This window comes from Antechinus flavipes, chromosome 1 (genome assembly GCF_016432865.1).
Source record: "Antechinus flavipes isolate AdamAnt ecotype Samford, QLD, Australia chromosome 1, AdamAnt_v2, whole genome shotgun sequence".
Lineage (NCBI taxonomy): Eukaryota > Metazoa > Chordata > Mammalia > Dasyuromorphia > Dasyuridae > Antechinus > Antechinus flavipes.
Window position 1 is genome coordinate 9,734,958 of NC_067398.1, and position 13,096 is coordinate 9,748,053.

The window sequence follows — 13,096 nt, forward strand, 5'->3', positions numbered from 1 at the left end:
AAAAGTAACCTTTAGAAATTATATTTTCCCTGTTGGATATAGTTAAAGTATAATCTCCACAGTGTGTGTGTATATATGTGTAATTTAAATAAGGACTAGATAAACAGCTGACATATGAGTTCTTTTGTCCTTTCCTCCCTGAAATGAGCTGTGGACCTTTTCACTGGATGTACTTTATTTAAATGGTTTTCATTCCTTTTGTTTTTTTATCCAGTTGGTATATTTTAAAAAATATAAATGTTTTCAACTTTATCTGTAAAATAGCTCTTGCATTCAAATAGCACTTTCCTTTCTATTTCTGCCATCCTTATCACTTCTCATAGATTAATCTCCCATCTAATCTTTGTGCCTCTACTTTCTTTTTTAAATTCATGTCACATATTACTGACAGGTCAGTTTCTCACATACATAAGTTGGTTCATGTCACAGTCCTGTGACATAAAAAAAATCTTTGGTGATTCTTCATCATCTGCCAGATAAAGTCCTAACCCTTTAGCTGGCCATTTAATGTTCTCCACAATCTGGTTTCATTTAACCTTTTCAGATTTTTTTTCATACTGTTCCTTTTACATACTTTTAGTTGTCTCTCTGGAATATCTTGTTTTCAAAACTTCTGCTTTCCTCTCTATGCTTGAAATACATTTCCTTTCCCTCCTTCCTACCCACCTAAAAATATGCTATTCATCTTTCAAAGTTTAATTCAAATGCCATCTCTTCCTCACAACTTTCCCATAAACCTTTTTCTTCCTTCCCCAGACGTAGTTCAAAATTCCTTTTTTAAACTCGCAGAGCACTTTGTTTATATTTCTCGTATGGACTTAGCACATCTTGTCTTAATTTTTATGTTTGCCTGACTTTATTTCCTCTGTCAGAAGTTAAGTTCCTTGTAAGAAGAGACAGCCTTCTTTATCTTTTTCTCTCCCATTTCCTAGTGCCTCACTATCACATACTCGGTAAATGGCTGTTAAATTTAATTGAATTGAAGTCAGATTAATAATATGAAATATTGAGTGCCTCTAAAGTGTTAGTACACTGGAAAGAGAGACATAAACGTATCATAGGGAGAAATAAAGACACACTTTCCTAGATCAGGGAAAGACACAAAGAAGAATTTCTGCTTAAAGAAGTTTCTCTCTGATTAATTTAAGTAGCTTCTTTTTAATAGAAGACTCTTGCACAACTCATACCCGCTTTGTTCAGTGTTAAATGACTCTGACTGCAAATTTCTCAGCATTGCATATAAAGCTGCCCATTTATCTTGCCAGATTTATTTAACATTTCTCCACTTCACATACTTTCCATTTCAACCAACTGGGCAAGTCTTTTCCCGTTTCTGCACCTTTATTCCTGTTGCCTAAAATGTCTTCTCAATGTCTTATCTCTTATGTAACTTGGGATTGGCCACTCTTTTCTCCTGTCTTAGAAGAGTAATCTCCCTCAGCCATTGCTGATTTGGGGTATAGTTGGTTTAGAACAAAAATCCTTTTTCCTGATTACTTTTAAGGAGGAGGGTTGCTCCAAAATGACACTCTGCCAAATATGGGTTATATAAAAGACCATCACAGATAGTGAATAGCAAGGCAATTTATTAAAATATTTAGTCAACAAAAATCAGAATCCTATAATTGAAATGAATCAGAAGAAACCCTAGAGTAAATTGGATATTTAAATAGGAATGAGATCTTGCCCTAAAAGAGAGACATTGATCTCATCTAAGGGAAATTCTCTGAAATTTATAGGAAATCCTGCTGGAAATCTGGGGCATGATGGGCACCCAGATGTCCAAATTTTTCTATAGCTTTCAGAAACTTTCTCCTCACATGTCTGGAGTTGTATCTAGGCAGAGTCTGGGATAACATATGTTTTTTCTCAAAAAAGAAAAGAAAACAAAGGCTCTTTAGAACTTCTACCATGTCCTCATGCAGGAGCCTCTCCACCAGTAAAAGCAGTCTCCTCCAGAATGCCACAGCTCAACCAGAAGCCAAGGTTCTCCATAGAAGCTTTTACCTCTTCAGGGTTCTCCTCAGCTTATCATCATTAATGCTTGCTCCCACAACATTTCAATTGATTTACCCAATTGTGCCAAGTCTTTATAGTAGAATGTAAGAGACTGCAAGGCGAGAGCTATACCATGCTGGCACAGCGGATTCTTCCAAATAAAGGAGAGTATCCAAATGGCATGGAGGTGAATGGGCTTCTCAGGTCTGCTGGTGAGAAGGCTCATTGTAGTTTTTTACTCAGAAATATAATTTCACCCTTTTGCCTGCCACAGAGGAGAAAATATTAGCTTTGGAGACAATGGACCTGAGTCCAAGTCCTGACTCCCAGTGTGATTTGGGGGGAGGCATTTGATTTTCAAGGGCTTCCCACTTATCTGTTAAAAAAAATGAAGGGATTGTCTTATGACCTCTGAGGTTCCTTCCAGCTCTGGGTCTATTATCCTATAATCCTACTTTCTTCTAAAAGACATTATACAAAATGTGGCTCTGAACTTCATATATCCCTGTGCTTTTCTGTGTTCAAATTGAAAGGTAGATGAAGAAACATTTATATCTTGATAACATAAATATGTGAAAACCCAGGGATGCTCATTCTATCCCAGACAGAGCCTTTCAAAGGAAACTTATCAGTATAAGTGGCTTAAGTGCATTTAGGTTACCTGGAATTAAATGTGTTTACTTTTCATTGCTCAAAATAAAAAAGTAAAAATGCCTTCTTGCCACAGAAAGGTGGGGGTACTTGTTGAATGGTTTATGTTGATTTAAGTCTGGATAATAATTATTGTTTCATCTTTCTCCCTCTTCTTCTTTCTTCTCATTCTCCAACAGGAAAAAGTAGAATATGCCTTCCTGATCATTTTTACAGTTGAAACATTTTTGAAGATTATAGCCTATGGATTATTGTTACACCCTAATGCTTATGTTAGGAATGGATGGAATTTGCTGGATTTTGTAATAGTAATAGTAGGGTAAGTTATTTATGTTTGGGGAACTGTGTGGAAAAGGGGGGGTTGGCATGAAATGCTTTTTGTGGTCATTTATTATTTTTGTTTGTTTTGGGGTGGGCTTTCTGGGGGAGGTGGAGTGGAATTTTTCCCAGATTTGTATTAGGGGCCTGACTTGAGATCAATTTTAAAAATAGAAGAGCTTTTAAACTCCTTGTGGGAACATATTTGAAATTTACTATCATTTTAATGAGTCCCCCAATGAATGCCCTGTGAAGAAAATCCTTATCCAAGATTTAATCTGGCTGTGAATATTCACTATGTGGGCCTTGCTGGGGACTAGACTCTAATGAGGATGGCTCCTAATACACATCTTTTTGTTGAATGAAAAGAAAAAAATACAGTGTGTGGTACTGTAGTACTTTACCATCATTTTACTTCGTCTAAAAATGATTTTTGCTAACTCATGGGAGACTTGGACATACATTAAATAATAACAAGGAACGACTAAATGATGCGAAATGTCTGGCTTTAGATCAGTGGTAAGCCAGAAAATGCAGAGAGGCAGCCATGCTCCACAGATCATTTCATGGCAGTGAGGAAACATACCCTAAGGAGGATCCAAATTAAAGGAGAGCTTCAGGTCTGCACTTCATTTATGACTATGTGTAGCTCTGACCAGCAATATAGTCTCTACCAGAGCAGGAAATTGATGCCTTTGGGGCCACTTTCTTAGATGATGGCCTTCCCTTCTTTGTGTTTACACATTTTGTGCATAATTTACTTACACAAATTGTGCCTAATAATGAAGCTTTACCACCAAAGCTGCCTCCTTCAGTTGTATTTGTCAGGCTGCACAGGAGTCCTTAACCGTTCTTGGGTCTAGATTTGGATTACATTGGATTGTTATCTTCTGAGGTTTACCACGGCCCAATGATATGTAACCAAACTTCCTGTAAATCATGAGGACCTTGCAGTCACATGTTAGATACTAGCAAACTGATCAATGACCATAAAATACTTGGCTCTTTCACACATGTGTGCATGTGCACACACACACACACACACACACACACACACACACACACACAAATATTTTTCAGAGGCTTTCACTGCTTTCTTTTTTTAGGAGGTTAGGATTGGAATCCTAAGGGCCAGGATTGCATGGGCCCAGCAGTGGTGAGCAGACGCCCTCTTGAGGTTATTAGGTAGATGGACAAAAGAAAGTGTTTGTCAAAGGACTTTATGTCCACATAGTCAAATAAGATATTTGAAAGATATCTTTCAATGTGAAGATATGAAAATCATCGCAAAATATCCCAGAAAGAAACTCCCTTCCATCTTTTCTAACAGCTATAGTCTTGGAAGTTCTCAAATTGGCTAGGGCAAATACTCAGGTCTGTAGGTCTAGATTCTCTTACCATATATTCAGTTTTGCTGTGTTCACTCTTTTCTTAGACTTTTAATAGGCAGCTAGAAATGGGAATAATGTTTTATTTTGTTAAAATACTTACATTTCAAAATTCCCATTCATTTTATGAATTTTATTTCACCAAGAAGATAAGACAGATATTAATATTCTTATGTTATAGTTGAGAAGTTAATTGACTTGATCAGAGTCCCATGGCTATTCTCAGTAGAGCCACAACTAGAATAGATTTCATGACTTCTGCTGCATTGTTTTTTAGTGCTATGATGAGTTACTGGGTCTCTGTCTCTGTCTCTGTCTCTGTCTCTGTCTCTCCTCTCCCTGTCTTCCTTTTCTCTCTTTCCCCTCCTTCCCTTTCCCTCCTCCTTCTCTCTTCTTCTCTCTTTCTCTCTCCCTCCTTCTCTCTCTCTCATCCTACCCTCATATCTAGTGATCACAATTAGGCTTTGTAGATAGTACATAAGCTCTGTTCTTCCAGTGAGTAAGCTTGCAAGGTGAAGAATCTGGTGTGCCAGTGTCTTATCTTAATTAAAAAACAAAATATACTTGAATTATGGAAAATACCCAAGAAACATTGGATTCCTTGAGGTGGCTAAGTTCCTATCCCAGTATCTCAGATAGAGGCCTTGTGATATGAAAAAAGTTATAACCATTCTCTTGATATAAGTGTCTCAAGACCATTCTTGAAGAAATTGGACAGTTATTGTTGACAGTTATGCTGAGTCTTCTAGAAATGAGGCAAGTCACATTAGCTCTGAGAGCCTCGGTTTCCTCTGCTCTGATATACAGAGGTTCAATCAGGGGAGCCTTCAGGTCCCTTTCAGCTCAGCATCCCTGTGGTTCTTTGATGATGCTGTTCTGGGTTTGGGTGGGAAAAATGCAAATAAAGTTGTATCCTGAAAAATGGTCAGGGGACTTCACCCTTGGTTCCCCTTGTTTTAGAGATGAAAATACTTTTTTAATGTACTATCACACCACACAACTTTCCCCAGTGCTCTTTTGTGTGTACTCTTAGAGATGTTCCCTACATCTACTCTTATTTAAATTGCAATCTGGTGGAATTGGCCCTTGTCTGAAAATACCAGTGGTCATTGTGTTTTAGCTCCTCGGATGATATAATTTAATGTTTCTCTCTGTTTTTCTTTCAGATTGTTTAGTGTAATTTTGGAACAATTAACCAAAGAAACAGAAGGAGGTAACCACTCTAGTGGCAAATCAGGCGGTTTTGATGTCAAAGCCCTCCGCGCCTTTCGAGTGTTGAGACCACTTCGGCTAGTATCAGGAGTGCCCAGTAGGTTCTGTTCCTTTTCTCTATCCTCTTAGAGTTGGTGGTTGGTAGGTCTATTCAGGTCACGTTTCAAATTTCTCAGTGATGATTTGGAATAGAAAGCATTGAGATGGCCGGGTAGCTTTCTCAAAAAGTAGTTATCTGAGTGAGGAACTGTTTTAGGGGCTCATATGATGTAAACCAATCCAATTTCAGTTTAGCTTCAGGGGAGAAGTGATTCTCTTTGAAAGCAACTGAAAGACGGTCCTTGCCTTATTCTCAGGCACTAGTTGAATTCTTGGTTGTTTTTATTATACTTTTGTGTTATAATATCCTGCTAGAACTTAAAATTCAACATGTCTAGAACTCAGTTTGTCATCTTTCCACCAAAGGTCTTCTCCCCCCACTCAGCTTCTCCTCTTGACCATTTTATTTCTGTTAATGGTACCACCATTTTTTATCATCTGTACATGAAATCTGATTCTTCCTTGTCCTTTATTCCTAACAACCTTTCAGCTTCCAAGTCCTGTTGATTTTTCCTTCATAATATTTTCTATATCATTTTCTTTTTTTTTCTTTTCATTTCTATAGTTACCACCTTAGTTCAGGCTCTAACTTCTTACCTGAACTATTATAATAGCTTCCTAATTGCCTCCAGATTTCATATTTCTAATTCATCCTCAATACCACAGGACCACATTAATCTTCACGTTTGAAGACTGTTGTACTCCAGCTCCTAAAGGAGGGATGGTTTTAAGAGAGGGAAGATTATGGAGTTTCATTTTGGACATGTTTGAGATATCTGTAATTCAGACATCTAGAGATATCCAGTTCATGATGAGGGATTTAGCTCAGTCTGTCTGAGCTGGATGGATAGATCTAGAAGTTATTTATATAGAGATAATAATTGAACATAATGAGATAAATTATAACAATAATAATGATGACATATATGTATGTCCTTTAAAGTTTACAAAATGTTATATACTCATGTTCTCTTTTGAGTCTCACAACAATTCTGTAAGGTAGATAATACAGGTATTATTCCATTTTATATAAGAGAAAGCTGAGACTCAAGAAGATGCCCTCATTTACCCATAGTTGACCTTTAAGTGTCAGAAATAGGATTTTAACTGTGGTCTTCCTGACTCCAGATCTAACATCTGCCATATCAGATACCATAAAGGAAATGAACAAAGTCTTGGGAGTGCCCATGGTTAGGGGGCTGGGGTGTGAGTGTCAGCCCAGCAAAGGAGACTGTTAAAGAGAAGAACCAGAGGAGAACCCTGAGTCTGGAGGAATAGGCAGGAGTTGGTGGTACTCAGTTATGTATCAAATGCGGCAAAGAGGATGAAGGCTGAGAATAGGCCATCAGATCAGCCAACTGGAAGAGAGAAGGTTTAGTGGAACAGTGTCTTTGGAAGCCAAACTGTGCAAAATCACCATCTCTGTTTATTCATTTGTAAAATACAGAGACTAGATAATATTAACAATCTCAACTGGGTCTATTTTTACATATATTTATATTTAATGAAATATGTCTTATCTTTCTATACATATACAAATTTTGTCCTGTAAGTTAGCTTAAAGATGTGTGTGTGAAATATCTCATCCTGTATTGACTTCTATTGTCATCGACAATAAATTAGGAGCCTATTTTCTCTGGTTTTTATGATTATGGGATTATGATTATGGGTAGAACAACCTCTGGAAAACATTATTCTTGGAGTCTCTTCTGAGCCCATAAGCAGTATATTTTTCTCTCTCTTTCCTAGGTTTACAAGTTGTCCTGAATTCCATTATAAAAGCCATGGTTCCCCTCCTCCACATTGCCCTTTTGGTATTATTTGTAATCATAATCTATGCTATTATAGGATTGGAACTTTTTATTGGGAAAATGCACAAATCTTGTTTTTTCACTGATACAGGTAAGTAATGAAAATGTCAGCTATCCTATTAAGATATTCTGTCACTCTCAACCAGTTAAAAAAGCTTTGGTTATTTTGGAGGATGAGTAAGATAGAACCAAAACAGTCAGACAGTTAAAGGCATATCTTGTGAGCTCATTGTTAGTCAGTGTATTGCTCTTCTGTAACTTTGTGAGCTGATAGTGACCCTTTTGTGTGTGTGTGTGAATGTGCCTCACAACAGTTCCATGTTCAGATTCAGCCACTGCCCCAGGAGGGTGGAGGCTATCCTTATACTTGTTCCTAAACCCTTCCCCCCACATATCTGTCTCATGGATCCTGCCATCAATATCTTTGAAAAAAGGTATTAGCTATGAAGAATAACAATACATATTTATAAGCAGCTTAGATTAGTTGATCAGATTAACTATTACTGACCAGGGCCTCAGAGGGGATGGGACTTACCACAGGTAAGTTTTGATGATGGGAAAACTTTTGGATCATGGGAGCCCTGTCTGGGAGATACTTGGGGGCTTATGATGGGGTAGTGTGAGGCACTGAATGACCGTGAAGGGGAACTGATGAAAATTCCCTTCTCCTGCTTCTCAAAGATGTGCCTCCTTTGGGATTTTCATCCAGAGCCTGCCAGGGGGTTCGGGAATTGCTTTGCTCTGTATTGCTACGATGCTCTGTTTTCGCCTCACGGCCAGGATGGTGATCCCCTCTGGGTTTGTTTGCAGATATTTTAGCCGAAGACGACCCAGCACCTTGTGCGTTCTCAGGGAATGGGCGCCAGTGCACCGCCAATGGCACGGAATGTAGAAGTGGATGGGTTGGACCAAATGGAGGCATAACCAACTTTGATAATTTTGCCTTTGCAATGCTTACTGTTTTCCAATGTATTACTATGGAAGGCTGGACAGACGTGTTGTACTGGGTAAGTAGCTGGTGATTTGTTGCTTGACCTTGCTTGGATGATTTCTGGTTTGTTAGCATGTCACATTAAGTTCATTGGAAAGATTGATGGAAAAGGGGCCTTAGGAGAATTATGGGTGAGAAGATGAATAGATGCTTTTCATTGCTCATGCCATGAAATTCTTGGTTTTAGGTAAAGGAGTTTTATTTATGATGCAGAATTAAGTTTTTAGGTCTGCAGGCCATCCTCTGCTCCTTCCAAATGCCCTATACAAAAGCCTTTGCGGGAAATGCCTGCTCAGGTGCTATTCCTTAACGAACAAGTATGCCAGCTGGCTCTTCTCCTCCCTCACTGTGCCACCACTTGGGTCCCATGGATGAGGTTTATATTTGTTTCCCTCCCTCCTCTCCTGGAACTGCAGAGAGCTGTTAAGGCTGACCTGCTTCAGCCACCAAGAGCTTCTGATGGGGAGAAACACTCTTTGTCCTCCCTTTCTTTAGAGTAGTTCTCCAGCCTCTCCAAATGGGACAGAATTAAGAAGGGTAGAACCTCCTTCCTTTCTCCTTTTCCATTAGTTTCTTTTTGTACCATTACATTTCCCTTCTGCATCTTGAGATTGATGTAACTTAGCTCAGCTTAGTCTCAGATTCTCCACCTTTTCTCAGAAGATACAAAACCTTTGGCAAAGAAGTACGGCCTCTGAGTTTGCTGCAAGGCCTGCTAACCCACATAAGCTGTGAGTTTGGGATGGTTCTGAAAACCTCCCCTCTTGCTCTTGTTTGGCCAGCTAGGTTTGGCTCGCTTTACACGTTAGTTTTATTATCACCACTACACCTACTACCATCTGGATCATTAGTAAAGCCAACACAGTGGCATTTCAACTTTTCCATAGCCGGTTTTCCCTAAAATCGGAGAGGAGATATCAGAGTCCTATGATTTTGATTTTATTTTTTTCTGGATACAAAACAGTCTAAACCACAGATACATTTTGAGTCAGCATTAACCAGGGCCTTAATTCTCAATTACTAGAAGACATTTAATAGGCAGATACCTTTGTGAATGGGCATTGTTATGTATCAGAGGTCTTCAAATGAAAAAGCAACATCTCCCAGCAAGGCACGGAGCCCTAAGCATCATGACAGCTGAGATAGCTGGCTTTTCTAAAGAGTCTTGTTCCACTAAGCCAGCAAAAAGTCCTCTTCAAGATGCTAGCAAAGAAGTCTGGATAAGTATCTCCTTTGGCTCACTTGAGGGCCAGCAATGATGGTAATGTATATGTTTAGAAGATGAATCTGAAAGAAATTGTTCTCTCCAAAGTTGAAGGCAAATTTGATAACTATGGTTTAGGCATCATTCAGCACGTTTCTTTGTCTGTCTTTCTAAATTACCTTGGAAGCATGTCTGAGATTGTGTGTATGTCTTGTGTGTCAGTTTGTTTTCTATCATTTACATATCCAAAGAAACCCCTTCTATAATAGAGATAACTGTGTTTAGGGAGGAATTGAAGCTACTTTTTGTTGGTTGAATCAAGAATGTAGCTGCAGAAGATACCTGGGTATTAGCTGAAGAACTGGGCCAAACCATTGGAGAAAGATTTTCTTAGGGCAGGGCCTGCTTTCAGGTTAGCAGCCTTCTGAGGCCTGAGTCACATTCTCTTCCTAAGGTTCCTAATAAACTCCAAGGTTCAACATCACAAGAAGAAAGCTACATTTTCTCCTGCTAGCCTCCTTTTCAGCCAAACACTCAATCCAGGATCTTACCCAGAGAACTAGAAAAAACAACACTTTTTTCATTTTACATTTTACTTAAAAACAAACATCTATGGTTTTTCTTGGCTGAAATTTCTAGTAGAATGTAAGCTCCTTAAGGGCAGGGACTGTCTCACTTTTGTGTCTGTATCTCCAGTGCCTAGCATAAGCTTAACAGATGCTTCATGGCTTAACTCCTTCTGTCATCAAGGTGAATCATCATTGCCGATGCAACATTACTCAACCAATAGGGTGATTTTTGACCTTCATGTTTTAGTTTTTGCTCCTTGATTCTTCCTTTCACTGTGGGCTGTCTGCTGTCCTGTACCCAGTGAAAACATAATCAGTTTCAAAATTAGAGAAGATAAGAGAAAACTCCATGGGCCAGAAGCAACAGAAGGGATTTCCAGACATTCTTCTGAAAACCTTAAAGTGTTGCCTAAACTGATGGTAATTAGTATTGTTATTACTAATATCATAATTCTATGGTGAATAACTATACATTAATTATAGTATCACCTGCTATTTTAAATGTCATTCTGTTGTGGAAATCATAGCATGTTTTCTCTGGATTCCTTGGAGAGGAACAATTTATCTAGATGTAAAGGTGATTTCCCCAAAGCCCTACATCAGATCATGTTGTAGAGAGGTGAGGTCTGAAATTCAACAATATTGATTTCCTGATCTATATATTTTTTCCCTTTGGTGGAGTCTCATACTTGTGAAAGAAATCAGTGAGACAATAAGACACTGCAATACACAATGAGCTTCCAGTGTTGTGAAATCTCATTCACCTTTTAGAATGTCACAGATGAATGAGCAAACACTGGTAATATTGAGAAACACAGGATCTTCACTTTTATGACTCATTTATTGCACATCCATAAACTCATCCTACAGTTATGGAGGAGTGATGTTGATAGAAAGTCTGTCCAGCTTTGAGAGATTTCAGCGTTTTTAGAGACCAGAGAGATTCTCTAGTCCCAAAGTATTCATGCAGTGAGCCATGCTCACACACTACTAAGTGTGGCTCAAACCTGATTAAAATATAATCGGGAAATATTTAACAAAATAAATGAAAGTACAATAAAATATAGACACTACAATGTAGTTTTCTAAGTCAAAATATGGTCTACAGGGATCCTTTTTTATATAGTGTAGTGGCCCCCATTTCTGTTAGGGTTTCCTACCACATGATTTAGTCTATGTACCTCAGAGTTCTATAACAAATGTAGGTTTAAAATCAGGTTTGCCTGATTTAGCAGAAAATGCAAGTCTCTTTTTGGACTTTTGGGATAAATGTGTCCACTCTTTCTGAAATGATGAGCTGGAAGTCTGATTTTGTCAACTGTGTTTATCCTCCTAAAATTATTACTACCATCCATTAATTTTTTTACTCCCAGGGTCCAGGAACAAGTGGAAGTCAGCCTCCCTTACTACAAAGCCATTAATTTCAAAATGTCAGTCATTATTGACCTTCCCCAGCCCTCTGTTTTCTATATTCTGGGGTCAACTAGTCAAAGAAATTCAATGACTTGTAAGATATTTCTGCAACAGTGGGGCAGCTCAAAGGGATTTAGGGAAGAGAGGATTTTATATTCTCTTAGGAACTAAGTAGAAAAGTATGGACACAACTAGTTTTATTTTTGTATTTTTTTTTGTTGTTGTTGTTGAGGCTAGTCCCATGATCAACCCATCATTTCTACTTGTCTCATTATATCAGTAGCGTGGATTGGTTGTTATTTATAAATAAAATTTTCTGAATACTTCCTAAAAGAAGAAGACAATATATTTAAATGCTTAAGGAAATCCTTAAGCTTTTTAATGAAGGGAATAATCCTTGAGTAGAATAATTTCATATCTTGAGACATTTATGTCCCTGTAGTGTATTACCAAGTGCCTTAATTCCCAAAGACACATGGAAAGTCACATAGAAGATTTAAAAAATGAAATGCAGGGGCAGGTAAGTGGTGCAGTGGATAGAGCACCAATCCTGAAGACAGGAGGACCTGAGTTCAAATCTGGCCTCAGATACTTAACACTCCTGGCTGTGTGACCCTGGGTGAGTCACTTAACCCTAAATGCCTCAGGAAAAAAGTGAAATACAGATGACTGTTCACTTTAAATAAACTCATTGGCCTCAAATCCAGACTTTTCAAACAAATGACTTTTTGGATGTGGAGTGGGAAGGTGGATTGGAAGGAGGAAAGTGATAAAGGAGATGTATAGATGGGAAAGCTGGGCTATTCACAACACAAAAGAATTCTCTAGTGTAAAAAAAAAGAATTCACTAATGTGCTTATTTAAGTAATGAATTCCTGAGACACATTAAAAGCCTAATTTTATTTACAAAAAGTGTTTTAGACCTAGAGGCAAGATGGCAAAAAATGGAAAGACCTCAGTAAACCAGTAGTAAGAACCTCTGTTTTCATGGCCTCTCTGGTTCCTTCCAATTTTAGCCTTCTCTGGTCCAGACATTTAGGAACTGCTATGAGAGAGACACATGTGAACATAGAAGAGAAAACTCATTGCTTACTTTGACATACAGATGAAACTCTTCTTCTGAATATCACTTCCATCATATAGGGAGACAATTGCAGAATCCAAAAGGTCTTTCAGAGCCAAAAGTAATGAAGACCCTATAGAGAACTTACCTGTACTCCCTCTTTGATATTTGCAGATGATAGAGAGTTAAGATTTTTCCCCACTGAAAATTGCAATAAAGTCCTGGTTCAGGAAATCCTTCAGAAAGCCCCCATAATACCAATAGCTGAGGCACAAGAGTAATCTCTCCAGCCTATCAGCCAGCTGTTCTTTTTTTCTTGAAGTTCTCATACTCATTACACAGAAGTACTGCTGGGGTGCCAAGTTCTAGCATTGTTTTA

General features: G+C 38.3%; 1 protein-coding gene across 1 annotated transcript in view; it reads left to right on the forward strand.

The window, feature by feature from the left end:
* Positions 1-13,096, forward strand: part of CACNA1D (calcium voltage-gated channel subunit alpha1 D) — a 305,670-nt gene that overhangs the window by 127,539 nt on the left and 165,035 nt on the right. The window contains exons 4-7 of the mRNA XM_051978907.1: positions 2,829-2,968; positions 5,522-5,664; positions 7,416-7,568; positions 8,288-8,484. Coding sequence (XP_051834867.1) covers positions 2,829-2,968; positions 5,522-5,664; positions 7,416-7,568; positions 8,288-8,484 — 633 coding nt within the window. The remainder of the gene's footprint in view (positions 1-2,828; positions 2,969-5,521; positions 5,665-7,415; positions 7,569-8,287; positions 8,485-13,096) is intronic.